Source organism: Leptodactylus fuscus, chromosome 3 (genome assembly GCF_031893055.1).
Source record: "Leptodactylus fuscus isolate aLepFus1 chromosome 3, aLepFus1.hap2, whole genome shotgun sequence".
In the NCBI taxonomy this organism is placed as follows: domain Eukaryota; kingdom Metazoa; phylum Chordata; class Amphibia; order Anura; family Leptodactylidae; genus Leptodactylus; species Leptodactylus fuscus.
The window spans coordinates 169,852,753-169,868,978 of NC_134267.1; the positions used below are offsets into that span (position 1 = coordinate 169,852,753).

The window sequence follows — 16,226 nt, forward strand, 5'->3', positions numbered from 1 at the left end:
CCGAAGTGCGTTTTTTTCCAGCGGACAAAAAATCCTACATGCAGGACTTTTCTGTCCATTTGAAAAAAACGGACGGCATGTGTCCGTTATTTTTTTTTTTACATTGAAGTCTATGGACAACGGACTTATAACGGACAGTAACTGATAGCCATCTGTTACTGTCCGTTATTTTCTGTCCATTTTTTTGCACATTCTCAGAAAGTAGAAACAAAAAAAAGGACAGTATAAAAAAACAGACACTAGTTTACTTTGATGGACTCGCACAGCCATACACATCAAAAGTGGAACTTTACTTTAATGAATTTGTTGCAAACTTGTCTAAAATATAAAGTGTTATATTCACTCTTCACATTGGACAAATAGAAAGGAAGGATGGGGTATACATAAAAGCACACGCTGTCCAGCATCAGTCTTTCCTAGACCGTTATGCCACGGGACTGCCCATCAGTCGCTCATGGCGTAGAGAAGTTAGCCTCTTGTACCATTTCAGTTCTGCTTCCGCCTTCTCAATGTACAGCTGTCGAGAAAAAAAAAAGCACAGTTCACAACTATGTATCATTGGGGATCTCCGAAAAACCAAACACATGGCAGGTATTTTAATATTTAGAGGTCATTCCTTCTTCTTCACTTTAAAAACTCATTGGTATATCTATCTCATAGAAATGCTCTCATATGACATACTACTCACAGTCCAATAAGGTCCCTATTATATGTTCAAGTATCCATCAAGGTATGTCAAATATCTAAGACCTTAAGACCTGAAGTGCTGAAGCCCACTACCTAACATTGCTCAGCTCCTCAAAGAAACACCTCTGGGGATCAAACTGCTCTAATACTGAGATCTTACTAACTAGACTGGGTGATAAGGATGCACATACATGTCATAGGATTAGCTGAGAGCTATTCTTTTTAACTCCACCATACACATGAATGTCAGGAGCAGATGATCATACATATGTATTTAGTAGGAAAAATAAAAAAAATCGCCGTCAGACACCTCTGGTGGTGGACTATCTCTTGTGGGAACAGAAGATGTCATATGTTAAAATCCAACTGTCTGATCCTTCTCTCCCACACAGACATCCAGCAGTCTATTTTTCCCACATCATTTTCCATATATTCTTCTAATATTGATTTGGAGGGTTCTGCTGACTTTCCTCTAATATGATAAGAAGGCTGGGTAAGGCTTGATATGAAGACTGGGAAAAGTTAGGTTTTTTATACACAGGTACAAGTAGGGGACCTGGTGCACATGCCTTGAAGCCATCCATCAACATCACTTTCTAAAGCGAAAGACTAGCAACAGGAACAAGGAACTTTCTAAAGTACAAGACTAGCAGCAGGAACAAGGCCTCAAGAGCTCTACGTGAATAGGAGAATCAAATAGTGTTGACAAAAGTCAGCCTTGATGAATAATTTGCATGATAGTTGTAAGGCTGACTAACTCTGTCTGGTGTCCGGTCATCTCTGTATCCAGGAGAGCTAGTGACAAAGATCTCACCTGTACCACTAACTGCCTCACTCAAATTGTATCCACTCCCCTGTGTAATGCAGGTTCCTACCAGATGTGCCCCTATAGTATGTGGATGCAATAGCAAGCGGGCTCCAGGTTCTAAATGTGAGACTGGGGCTCCAAGAAGTCATTTTTAACTTTTAATTGACTTACTTTAAAATGTTAAAATTTTAACAACCAACTTTAAAGTGTCCTTTCAGTTATAAACAACATTTAATAATACAGGTTAAAAGGGTATTCCCATCTCTAGGATTCTATCCTACTGTTAACTTATGTAAATATATGAGTTTTCCTAAATGCATGGCTTTAGCAATGCTGCTTTGTTTGCCTGCTATGTTACATTATTCCTCTCATTGTTTACACAGCATTTCATTGGTTCACCACCTGTGTCTGACAAGACAGGATGGAGCAATGAGTCATTGCTCTCTGGAGGGGCAGAGTGCTCTGCTGCTTTCCTGTTCTCGCAAACAGTTCAGCTAATTGTAGTTTACTGAGAAAGGCTTAGACAGTGTCTATGTCCCTATGTAAACACAAAGATAACATTGAGTTTACTGTCTATTCTCTGTCGAATCATGATAAGTCTTCTATACAAACCTGTGTAATGTAATATATAGCTACTGTACAAATTATTTGATCTACATTTCTATTATATTCCTAGTAATCATAATAAATAATCGCTCATGGTAAAGGCAAAGTATATATCTACTGAGGTACTTCACAGTGTCCTGTTCATCAAACAGTCAAAGCTCTACTATCAGCTTGCTGAAGAATAAAGGAAGTGAGAGGAAGAGGGAGCTGGGAAAACCCCCTTCAAAATATGAAATTCTGTAATATATCTTACAAAACAAATATGCTTTCTTCTCTTCTGTTCAGACAGTTACTTTCTCTATATCAGTCAATCAAGATGGGAGAGGGATAAAAAACACACTCAAATAATTGCTGCTGTTACACTCGGATGTTCCTTGCTTTTTTTTAACACTACTAAGTTATAGATACAGAGCACAGAATGAAGCAATAAATCAATTAACCATATGGCTGGAGAATCTGAATCCTTCCTACCCCCTCCATAGAGCTCTTTGTGTGAGGCTGAATATGGATGGCTATAGTGTGAACAAAGCCTTACTTCCTAAGGCTAGGGAATAAGTTGCTAAGACGATTAAACCCCTTTCATCTGGCATTGTGCATATAGTATATACTATCACTTTAGTGAGAAATCCTGTCATCTTGACAATTGTATCACATCAAAAATAATGTGAAGAGAGAACTTACATTTGGGTGTGCGATGGAGTTGTCATCCAGATATTTGATAGCAGTCGGCATAGTACTAACATCTGCTTCTTTCTCATCACCAAATGAATCCAAAGTTCCCACACCTAATATGGCAGATTCATGCTTGTTTTCACTGGTTTCTGTTGACTAAAAATACACAAAATTGGTAACCACAGAGAAAATGTTTAAACGCAACAGTATATGTTCTAGAAAATGATCCAAGATTCTTGTAATGATCCAAGTCAAGTCAGGAACCAGACAAAATTCTGCAGCTTTATCACTCCTGGTGCCACTTTTTGTGTGGCCAGATAGTAAGAAACCTAACTTGGAAATAACCCAAAAAGTTAGAATCCATATTTCTAGCTGCATCGGCTAAGTGGTTCCTATGTCTTGTCCTGACACCAAACTGAATTCATATTACATGGCTTGTAGTATGTTACAAAAATCATATTTTCTTTTCCTATAGATCTTTTCCTTAAGAAACATCCGACATCATATCGAATACAATTCTGTCGTTTAGGTGATGTGACATTACAGAAAGTGACAGTGCATAACCATATGTGTCTATACCTGCATGTATGAATGGCGGGATTAAATGGAAAGCAGCCCATTTACTAGAATTGTACGAATTCTGTCTGTAATTAGACGTGAACACCTCTCTAAAGAGCTGTAATTATGTCTAGGAGGACGCCTTAAAATGGATACAAGGGTGTCATGGCAGGAACACTAATCTATAGCAGGGTCTGCCCATTATAGATTATGTGTCCATCCAGACGTCAGTCTTGAGGATGAAACTGTCCAAGCACATTAATGTGAGGGACAGTGGGTTGAGGATCCATTTCCTCCAAAATGAATGATTTCTCATTAGGTATCCGCTACTACTTACTCATACATAGTATCTGGGGATCCGCTGCCATATTATTGTAGTCATTTTCTACAATCAATGATAACAGGATTTGTATGTGATTTCTCCACTATATACGGCTGGATGGCTGAGATACGTAAAGGCTGTAGTGGCCGATAAATGTTGTACAAGACATAGAGGATAGTAAATAGAAGGAAGGCAATGTGCCTCAGTCATTTCTGAGAACGGAGGATGGGATCTTAGATTCTTCGGTTTCCTTCTGGTGGGCTGGATGCTGAACATATCTTCTTATTGTAATTAGAATCTACCCTCATTATACCAGTGAAGTGTGACTGTCCATCATTACAGTCCGTCATAGGATCTCGCTTCCTTCTACTATCTAGCATTTCACCAATTAAGAAGGCATTTCTGAGTAGGAGGCGAGGTGTAGGACTCTGTAGAGCTGACAAGTGATGGACTCTTCATCATTAGAATCACACGGCTCCTACAATATGCAGGATGAAGTATCTTCTACTAACATTGGAGACACACTCAGCAAAATGCTCATCCAGTGTTTTTAGTTTGCTATTAGATTTTAGTTTGGGTTCATGTTGTGTGGAGAAATAACATGGTTGCTACATGGAATCATCAACAAGTTGGCTCAATACTAGTATATACAAGATTCCGCAGGCCATTTGCCTAGAAAACACTTGTGTATGATCAGCTGTTTGTGGTCTCAGTGTGCTACAACTAGCACAGTCCCATATCATCTATTGGATCGATGGCTATTGGAAGTCTTTTCTCCCTGTTGCGGTTAGGCTGTACAACCAACACTGGGCTAAGCGGAGATCATTCTATACAGTGAACTGAAAGATCCTTAAAGGGTTCTATCACTGGATTTTAGCAAATTGACATACACATATCCCTGAATAGCCTTTAAAAAGATCCCTGAATAGCCTTTAAAAAGGCTATTCAGGCCTCTCTAATCATTTTATAAAAGACCACTCCGTTGTAAAGTATTACCGTAAAAACATATATGTAAATGATACTTACCGTGCACGGTGGGCGTTGCATGCACCCCTCCACGTCATCCTTTGTTCACACCCTCCTCTAGTTTCTTCTTGGTATGATGTTCTCCTTCCCTTGCGATTCCCCACCTCCATCTTCCTTTATTCTGGTGGGTTTCAGTGAAATCCCGTGCATGTGCAGTAGCGCTCCCTCTGGAGTGCTGCTGCGCAAGCTCCGGCGCCGTTTTGGTGTAGTGAAATGCACGACCGCAGTACGCTCGCATAGTTCTCAGGGGAACTGAGCATGCTCAGTCCCTCTGTACACCTGGAAGTGAAATCATTATGGCTTCACTGGGAGTACATTTAAAGGTAAGTATCAGCAGAATAACTCTGAAAAACTCTGCTTTGTTTTTTTGAATGAAACAATGACAAAACAGATATCAAGCAGCCTATGCTTGACTTTTGGGCACCAGAGTGATTTTTTTTTGGTTTGGGGGAGGGGGGGGGGCGTTTATTTTGGCCAATAGTCTTTTTTTTTTGGATGGAGGGGGAGGAAGATGGATGTGAACATTATACACTGGGCAGAGATGTAAAGTGGACATTACACTGGGGACTGAGATGGATGGGAACATTATACTGGGGGCATTGATGGAGAGGGAACATGAAACATGAAAAAAATGGAGGCGGGGAATCGCAAGGGAAGGAGAATGTCTTACAAAGAAGAAAAAAGAGGAGGGCGTGAATAAAGGATGACGTGGAGGGGTGCACGCAACGCCCACCATGCACGGTAAGTATCATTTACATATACGTTTTTACGGTGATACTTTACAACGGGGTGGTCTTTTATAAAACGATTAGCGGGGCCTGAATAGCCTTTTTAAAGGCTATTCAGGGATATGTGCATCTCAATTTGCTAAAATCCGGTGATAGAGCCCCTTTAAGTTGTGATATCTCTTCTGCTATCTTCTTTACCTTTATCTTTTTATCTGTACCTACTGTCACTGTAATGCCTCTACCGTGGAGCTTCTGTATTTGGTCTTATTGTATTATCTATGTTGCTGTAACACACTGAATTTCCTCATGGTGGGACTACTAAAGGATTATCTATCTGTAAGGCCAGGAGAAGTGCTACAAGCTCAATACCACTGATTTGGTACCATAAGTCATTCACATATATTCCTGGGTATGCTTTTAAAGAGAACCTTTCAGCACCCTTTAACCTTTCTTTGCATCCTTTAACAGGCCTATTACACTGATTCTGATGGCATTTTTTTTCTCTACCCCCCCCCCCCCCCCTATTCCTGAGAAATCAGTGCAGTTAGTTTTAGCACCAGATAGTTTGACTATGTTCTTTACAGTTAAGTAGGCTGGAGCAGAGTTGAAATCCGCGAAAATGGTGAAAGGTCGCCTTTAAAGGTGTTTCCCCACCGTTGGAACCCCCAGTGATCGAACACTTATCTTCTATCCTATAGTGGGACATCCTCTTGGAGTGGTGACAGGAAGTTGAATTTTTCATTTTCAAAATATTTGTATTTTTTTTTTAACGCATCGCTTTTGTTTCTTAAATCTTACAATCTTTTCGGGCTCTTTGTATATTTGGCTGTGTCCACTTCAGTAGCCGTCCACCACAGGGACTGACATGTGCACCATACGGCTTCTCTATGGAAATACTTCACTAAACCAGTATAAAATGCATGAAAGCTCGGATGAAGGCACGTACGGTTTCTAGCAGCTTGAAATAAATATATAAACAAACATTATTAAGCTGTGCTGCTTAAATATACACCATGTAAAGCATATTAAAAGTCTTGAAATACAGCCGCGCTGAACATGAATTATCCCCATAAATCAGTTTAAAATGGTTGCTGCTCATTTTCACAGGGCAGAAATGTGAATAAAGATCTCGTCGAGCAGTGTGTGCTAAATAAATTCTGCTGTGACCTTCAGGGCTGTCATAAAGCATGATTCTCAATGAAGTATGTTGGGCAAGAAAGGCTGCGCTCATAAAATGCCCGATCTCCAGACATGTACGGCAGGCTGAGAGAATTGACAAACTCATTTCAGCCTGCGTTTAGCCCTCCACCCCTTTGTCAATTACTTTGGAGATGATAGGTTGCTGAGAATATAGTTTCGCTCCCTTCTTTGCAGTTCCATATAATAAATATGTTTAACCGCTTCAGTGCAGAATATAATGGACATTGGCTGCACAGTTTTAGGATGAAATAACGGGTTGCCTATCCCTATACAGCCTTTCATTCTCTGCTCTGCATTGTCTGTTGGTTCTCTCTTCCACAAATCAACTACTATGTCTATAGCACTTTGGCTGCCTTTGTTTTCATGTCTTTTAGGTGAATATTATGTTCACATCTTCGCCGGGAAGTCTGGTCTGGTCCATTTGAAGACCAGAAGAACCAAAAAAAACAGTCTGTCTGATGGCGGAAATAATAACACTGAAGGATCATGAGGAACCCTACTGTCTATGATGGAGTCTGTTGGGTGTCTGTGAACATAGCTGTACAGAAGATTTTAAAGACAAATGGAGCATCCAGAATTGGTTTACTGGATATAATAGTGTCTTATGGTCTGTATACGTTACCATATATACTGGTGATACTGACAACTGCTTTGCTGTATACTATGCTACTAGTCAGATGAAATGGCATGTCCAGGTACATGGTACCCTCACATATGTGTCCGCACTGTCAGGTAGTGAAATGTAGTGGACTTGATTATCGGTGCTATATCCTTAGAATTCCAAGGAGGGGCTGAATATTTCTTAACTAATTTTTATTTTATTAGACTTTCTTTAATGCAAAAACCCCCCAAAATTAAAATACTGGAGCTAGCTGAGAAATGACAACGCATTTCATGCTGAGAAAGAGCACTGTGTCAGGTCATGGGAGCAATGATGATAATGGGTACTGTACGAAGACTCCAAACTGTTCTTATTCAGCCTGTCCTGGTTATTGTTGTAAGGAAACAGTTTTAATAATCCACTACCGCTTGTAGTTTCAGCAGGAAACTCCTTGAACGGCAATTCCTTTATTGAGCGTATCAGGGTTGTGCCTGCCATGCCTCTGCACAGTCGCTTCCAAAGGTACTTCATGACTTTGGTCACTGCTGCTATTAAATGTTATTTTCCTCACAAACTATAACTGAGGATCTAATGTCAGCATGTCACAAGAGCTAGTTTTAAGCCCTACAGCGCCATGTCATTAGATTAAACAGAAATCAGATGACAGGTCCCCTTTAGAACAGGCTTGTGGCATGGTCATTAAATATTGACTTCTGAAAGTAAAAATTCTGCTCACCTGCTGAGGATCTTATGTGTACACTATGAAGAGCGAAGTGCTGTGACTTACTGGGGATGTTTCTGGAGCAGACACTACTTCTCTATGGAGGCAGCTCTCTTAAAGGGGTCCTTTGGAAGGATAAGCTGATCAGTGTGGGGTCTGGGTGTCAGACCAAACTGATTAGTATAAAAAAAATACCTGGGTGCAAGAAGACTCCTTTAATACCTTATTGACTGTAGTGCTCAGTATCTGACAATTTTTTTTGTCTTACATGAGAAAAAAGCGGCTTAGTAAACAGATGCATTTCAGTATGTACATAAGAATAGCATACTATAAGCATAGAAAGAGTACATACATTATATTTTATATACCCTATAAGTAACAATAAGACAGATCCTGTCATACTTCTCTTGCAGCTTATTAGTTGAGTTGTGTAACAATCTCTATGAGACCATAACAGTGGCCATTTTGGTTTTCACCACACTTTACTTATACCTTCAGAATTTGGAGAATTCTGTCTATTACCTCCAGAAATGTCTCAGTAAAGTATAACCCCAGAGCATGCAGCCAAGATGGCGGAAGCAGCTGGAACAGCTTAACACTTACTGCTTTAGTGTCCCGGCTTGATCTGAATACTTGTGGTATAAAAGAATCACTTTCAATGGCGTCGATCTCCTTCGCACGTTTGACTTGATCAAGCAGCAGTGCCTGGTCTGAAATATAAAAGAAATGTACATAAGAGGTTAAGCAAACAATGCCAATCTATATATCTTTTTAACAATTGGTCTAATGGAAAATCTTTAGGAGATAGAAGCAAAGAACCTTGAGATGGTGAAGACAATCCACAGTTTAGCCATCATGGATTACAGACTGACAGGTATAGCACACTTGCATCATGTCCTATAATATGATAAGATTCACTTCATAACCGACAGCCTTCTCTGTATGAGTATGCATATAGCGCTAGCTCCACCCACTGGACTCCTAAATCTAGAATGACTACAGATTTCAGTCAATAAGTTATACTGAATTTTTCGACACAAAACCATTTGTACATCTTTCCAGCTCTTCCTGAACAACATGATGCCTGTAGATGAGTCTACATGTCCAATGTCACAGGTTTCTTAAAGGGGTCTTCCTTAATATAAAATACATGGCCTATTGTCTGCATTGCCCATCTCTACCATGCATGATCAGTGGGGGTCCTATGGTTGTGCCATGTACTGAGGGTGGCTTTCTCAAACACATTGCCCATCTTGCATATGGAATATGTCTTGAGCAAGAGTGGACGAAAAAATATGTTTTATTTATATGTGAGAAACTTTTTAAAATGTGGCAAATTCATTAACACATTGCCACCAGTTTTCTGGCGTAGATACGTGAATGTGTTGCATCTTTGGACCAAGACCCTCTTTTGCACCAATGATGAGTCCCATCCCTGGATCTGCGTCTAGCCCGCCACTTCTCATGAAAGTGAGCTGAGCGGGGCAGACCGGGCACTTCTTGCCCCATCATATGTATGATAACTTATGGCAGATTTCTGGCAACAGTTACACTGGAAGTCTATACCGGAGGCCGGAGCCTATTTATACATTATGGCTCCTTTGTGTTTGTCGGGCCCCAGTCATTATAACTCTTCCCTATTATGTCAGGCATCAGGATTACTAACATTGTTCTTTGTGTTGTAAATGATGAACTGATAAAATGACTATAACAACTGCAACAACATTGTCTCACTGCAATGATAACAAATCTATTTTCCATAATGTGGAGAGCACATCTTGGTGTACTCTGTCTGCAAACATATATACTCCTCATTAACCATTAGCCTTATTTGTATGCAGTATTTATCCACGCCAAACAGATAGGAAGTGACAGGCGGTATGAAATTACACAGGGGCGGGAACAAAGCCGAAAAGAAATAAATACCTGGCAAAATGTTTCTAAGAGTTATGCTGATGACATTAACATGCCTGGAATGGACCGTGAGGAAGTGAAATCCATTAGTGTCTGATACTTTTTGACAAACACATTATTGAAGATAAAATGACTTCCATATGATGTTTGTCAGATGTCAGTAGAAAGGATATATATATTTCATAGGAAAATCAAAAATAATGGATGGAGAAAGCTAAGGAGCTGCAGAAATCAATGCTCATTCAGTAAAAGTCCTTGCTGAAGACGAAAATGAAAAGCCATTCCAATAATAGCTGATGTCTTGTACGGAAATCAGATGCTCATTTGCTGCCGATAGCTTTTAATTTCTCTTTATAAGCTGCCTTTCCTGCTTTCTGGTTCTTCCCTAGTTTACACAATCCTATATTACAATTACTTCACCATGTCTATATTTTTATGATTGTAATAGGGTGCGGCAGAAGCGTCAGACTTATGGAATCTATATAAAATGCACAGAGACATTGTCACAATACAGTAGAAAAATGAATACAAAACCAACAATCCTTGGGTGGAAGGGACGGACCCTACTAAGGTTGGACTTGATGGACTAATGTCTTTATCCAACCTCATCTACTAGGTAACTATGTACACTGGGCTCATTCCTCCTATATAGACAGTTCTCTAATTAGAATTATAACTGCATGAAATTCTGCCAAAAATATCTACCATCCTACCCGTCCTCTCCATTCTGCCAATGACCTTACACTTGTAAGGTTATTTGAACTTCCAAGTCACGTCTCCAAAACTTTTCTTGAGCTGCACCAGTGCTCTGGAATGCTCTACACAGATTAATACCCAATTCCAGCAGCTTTTTAGACAGACTTATCACACCGGGTTACTTTTCCTCAGGGTAAATAAACACTTTCTATGCTAAGCTATCCTTTCCACTCTATTCCTCAGTACCTGACCCTTCCATCCAAAATTTACCCTGTACTTAGAATCTGTATGTTCCCAGATATCGGATGGTAACTGCTCATACAGCTTCAGTTATATGATTTTATTAATTAAAAGATGATTGGACCATTGTACCAAACAAGCCCTCTTACACCTGTTTCCTCATAGATTGTAAGCTCTTGTGAGCATCAAGTGTTCATTACAATTAGGTAGCCAGTAAATGGCTAATGCCTAGATCTTTTCTCATATATAAACTAAATTAGACAGATTAGGAGACCACTAGATAGATACAGAATACTTTTCACATTCTTTTGCCACCTAAGGATTGCCCCTCTGGATAAAATACAAGTGTAATCTGCCGTAATGATTGCTATGTAACACAAAAAGGCACGACAGCTCGATCTAAAATTCATGGCCAATATAAAGGCAAGATGGTTACCCAACAATAAATAAAATTGCAATTAGAAAGTAAAAACAAATTATGAAAATAGGCATGTTTCCCTATCTAGTTTTAATAAATAAGAGTCAATCTAGGCTAATAGTTATTACTATAAAGAAACTGCTAAACATAGTGATCACTAAACATATTAGACAACAACAATCATAACTTATGTGCTGAAATACACATGTATTATTAATATTTTATTATTTTCTCAGAAGTATGGCTATAGGTTTTTAAATAGAAAAATCACTGTAGTGGATTCTGTCAAAAGGCAGTCACACACACCAAACACTAGGTGGCTGTCTTCTGCAAGCTAAGATAGATAGGAAAGGAGGCAATGATGGGGTTTTAATACAGAATCTCAGAAACTGATTAATCAGAAAAAATGTCATGAATGATAAAGTGATTGAAGAAATGTTTTAAAAGCACAGAAGCTTCAAGCAATGCCAATATATAAGTCACTGCGCTGTATCATTTGTAGCTCTCCGTTACATGGCACTGACTCTTACTATATACACTCACCGGCCACTTTATTAGGTACACCTGTCCAACTGCTCGTTAACACTTAATTTCTAATCAGCCAATCACATGGCGGCAACTCAGTGCATTTAGGCATGTAGACATGGTCAAGACAATCTCCTGCAGTTCAAACCGAGCATCAGTATGGGGAAGAAAGGTGATTTGAGTGCCTTTGAACGTGGCATGGTTGTTGGTGCCAGAAGGGCTGGTCTGAGTATTTCAGAAACTGCTGATCTACTGGGATTTTCACGCACAACCATCTCTAAGGTTTACAGAGAATGGTCCGAAAAAGAAAAAACATCCAGTGAGCGGCAGTTCTGTGGGTGGAAATGCGTTGTTGATGCCAGAGGTCAGGAGAATGGCCAGACTGGTTCGAGCTGATAGAAAGGCAACAGTGACTCAAATAGCCACCCGTTACAACCAAGGTAGCCAGAAGAGCATCTCTGAACGCCGCACAGTACGTCCAACTTTGAGGCAGATGGGCTACAGCAGCAGAAGACCACACCGGGTGCCACTCCTTTCAGCTAAGAACAGGAAACTGAGGCTACAATTTGCACAAGCTCATCGAAATTGGACAATTGAAGATTGGAAAAACGTTGCCTGGTCTGATGAGTCTCGATTTCTGCTGCGACATTCGGATGGTAGGGTCAGAATTTGGCGTCAACAACATGAAAGCATGGATCCATCCTGCCTTGTATCAACGGTTCAGGCTGGTGGTGGTGGTGTCATGGTGTGGGGAATATTTTCTTGGCACTCTTTGGGCCCCTTGGTACCAATTGAGCATCGTTGCAACGCCAAAGCCTACCTGAGTATTGTTGCTGACCATGTCCATCCCTTTATGACCACAATGTACCCAACATCTGATGGCTACTTTCAGCAGGATAATGCAATGCCATGTCATAAAGCTGGAATCATCTCAGACTGGTTTCTTGAACATGACAATGAGTTCACTGTACTCCAATGGCCTCCACAGTCACCAGATCTCAATCCAATAGAGCATCTTTGGGATGTGGTGGAACGGGAGATTCGCATCATGGATGTGCAGCCGACAAATCTGCGGCAACTGTGTGATGCCATCATGTCAATATGGACCAAAATCTCTGAGGAATGCTTCCAGCACCTTGTTGAATCTATGCCACGAAGAATTGAGGCAGTTCTGAAGGCAAAAGGGGGTCCAACCCGTTACTAGCATGGTGTACCTAATAAAGTGGCCGGTGAGTGTAGATTGTAAGCTCTGTGTCTTCTCTTCTTTTAGTTTTTGGCACAATGTTACAGAATAAATTATCCCAATATTAGCAATAGGTAATAATAATACAATCCATGGATTTGAAGATTGTCTTGTCATATAGAAGCACTTTTATCCAGGATACACCATGTAATCTACCATAAAAGCATAAACTCCATAAACTAGTGTAATAAATTAGTAATGAAAATAATAAAGTAAATGAGTAATAAACTGAACTTAAGGATACAATGAACTGCTGCATATCCGCAATCCCCTCATCTTTATTATTACACAATGGCATTAAACATCAGAAATAGATCTTATTAGTGGATGATGCATCATTTTCTTTATAGACTTCATATATTCTGTAATGCAATAATAACCCCAGAACCAGCCAAGTTTGGAATCTGTACATATTCTTCGGTCAATTTTATATAAATATAACTAATCTAAAAATGTGTAATAATTACCAAAATCAATGGAGTAATTAGGATAGAAACACTGTGTACTACATTTGTGAACCCCTTTAGTTACTTAAAGGGAATCTATTACCAGGAAGCTCAATATCCAACCAGCCAAAGTGTATTTTAGGGGGCATTATACTGAACACCATCAAACTTTTCAATAGTCCACTCACTGCACCATTTCCATGAAAAAGCTGATTTTTTTTAAACACACAAATGAGGCTCCAGTGCAATGGGGGTGTGCCCGAGCCTCCAAGGTCTCTAACTGGGGAACTCCAGGCACTTGTACGGGAATTGAACAATCATCATCATCACTGTACCATGGAAGAAAGCCGTCAATAAAGTGCTCATCATGCCCAGGAGGTGAGATTAGTAAGGACACTGTGACTAGGATGAAGCGGCTCCCCGACCATGTGACTACTTAGGTTAATTTGCATACAAATTTTTATGCTTTCAAACATTTATAACTTCACTTTGTGGCAACAGAAAGATTACAGAGAGGAGCAATGGAAAGGGAATTACTTTATACTGCACATAATGGCGCCAGCTTATAGTTTCAAAAGGTTCCCTATCAATGTTTTTAACATTTCTTTGTAAGTGTTCTCATTTTTACTAGTTTTTATATGTGTCACTTTTTTCATTACACATTTATTTATTTGAATTTAGATTGTGAGCCCCATATAGGGCACACAATGTATATTTTTCCTATCAGTATGTCTTTGGAGTATGGGAGGAAACCCACACAAACATGGGGAGAACATACAAACTCCTTGCAGATGTTGTCCTTGGCAGGATTCGAACCCAGGACTCCAGCGCTGCAAAGAAGCAGTGCTAACCACTGAGCCACCCATTACACATTTATTTGTGCTCCCTTTGACATTAGCGGTGACATCTCTAGCGCCCATCATTCCTTAGCTTTAGTCTCAGCAGTCACTTATTGGGGCAGTTTTAGCAAAACTGTCAAAATTGTCCATGGCAACCAATCACAGCACAGCTTTCAGTTTGTATTCTGCTCCTGAAAAATCAAAGCTGCACTATGACTGGTTGCTATGGGCAACTAAGGGCTCGTTCACATCTGCGCCCGGGATTTCCGTTATACAGGAGACGGAGACCTGCAGTCAGTTTCCAAGCCCATTCATTTGAATGGGTTTGAAAAGTGTCCGGCCATGAGCATCGGTGAACAATTTATGCTCTCTGCGGTGAAATCTTTTTTTTTTTTTTTTAACCGGACACAAAGTCGGACATGCAGGACTTTGTGTCCGTTTAAAAAAAAACAAAAAAAAACGATTAGCGGCCACCTTCCGTTCCCATTGGCACAGACACTAATTAAGATAGTAGAGATGGGCGAGCAGTCTGCTTGTCATCTCCCAACACCCCATAACAACACACGAGCTGTCACACTGCAGGCCACACCACATTTGTCACAGAGATACAGTGTAGCCTGCTTTCTTAGCACACACAAAAGATATGTAATTCAATGCTCGATTTACCCTTGTCTCGTAGGAGATTTTTTCCCTGCTAATTGATAGAAATTAAGCCATTAATCAAGCCACTAGCCATCATTCAGCCCAGGGAAGATGAATACAAACTTTCATAATAACCACCTTCCCCATTTTAGTGTTCATTAGCATTAATTTTTAATGCAATTATGCTATTCTTTTACGCTGAGCTCATAAATTACTGCTCTTTTGTTGCTGGCTGGCCTTGTAAAAATCCAAAGTAATGCTTGGGGCTGTGATCTTAAAGGCAATTACTGCTCCTCCTTACGCCTGTGTGTATCCCCCCTATAACCTCTATGCAGGCAGCCCACGGTGACAGGCATGCCCACATAAACTGACAGGATTGTAGCACGTGCGAGATGTAATTGAGAGGCCGCATTACTTTCATCTGCAGATTTATCACATGTACTCACAGTTATAGATGCATATTCATAAAGCATGTATGATACCAATGTCTAATCATGGTGACACGTCTGTATATATGCCTTAATGAGCAACCCTCATGTGATAGAATTTTTATGGTTTTGTTAAGCCTTTACTATGTATTATTTATATAAAGAAGTATCAGTGTACTGGAAGATTGGAATCAGTCAGGTTGGCAGGCGTAATCTGGTACAGGCGGTTTGCCTGACCGCCACATTTAAGAGATTGGTTGCTTCGTATTGTATGGCTAGCAACCAGTCTGTCAAAAAAGGACAAAACTCAAATTGTTACGTTCTAACAACTGGGAAGGCAGCCGTTTAGTCACGTCAGTCCCCTCACAGTCCCATCACTTTGATGTGTCAGAGCATTATTTTTAGGATAATGCATTACAGGATTATTTTTGTCACATGCCAGATTATTGGGATGTCCTAGCCATTGGATTCTGGAGTAATAACATTTTAATATACTTTATAAATATATAATAGAAATAGTAATAGTTCATTTAATACTGTAATAGATCATACGAGAACCACAAGCTATTAGACAGAAAACAAGGTTATAAAAGTTTTGTTGCCTGTCGCAATAGCCAAATATTGAGTGCTTAGCATGGCTCTATGGGGACTTTATTACATATATACTAGATTCATTGGATTCTTATCAGCCTATTCACAAATGCACTAAAACCATATGCAGAACAACAGAAGATTATATTAAAGTCAGACTGTGCTGTACACAGTGACCATATAAAGAACTAGATAGTAACATGGTAAACCTTCCTAACTTACAAGATGAAGACATTCAGAATACATTTATTTCACTGCCACTAAATCACAGGACAGTTCCAACAAGTCACTGTAGAGGAAAAATGACGGGGAACA

General features: G+C 39.8%; 1 protein-coding gene across 1 annotated transcript in view; it reads right to left on the reverse strand.

The window, feature by feature from the left end:
- Positions 1 to 277: 277 nt before the first annotated feature.
- RSRC1 (arginine and serine rich coiled-coil 1) overlaps positions 278 to 16,226 on the reverse strand; it is a 226,392-nt gene continuing 210,443 nt past the window's right edge. The window contains exons 8-10 of the mRNA XM_075268757.1: positions 8,533 to 8,639; positions 2,783 to 2,929; positions 278 to 517 (exon numbers count right to left, since the gene is read on the reverse strand). Of these exons, the coding sequence (XP_075124858.1) occupies positions 425 to 517; positions 2,783 to 2,929; positions 8,533 to 8,639 (347 nt within the window). The 3' untranslated portion in view covers positions 278 to 424. The remainder of the gene's footprint in view (positions 518 to 2,782; positions 2,930 to 8,532; positions 8,640 to 16,226) is intronic.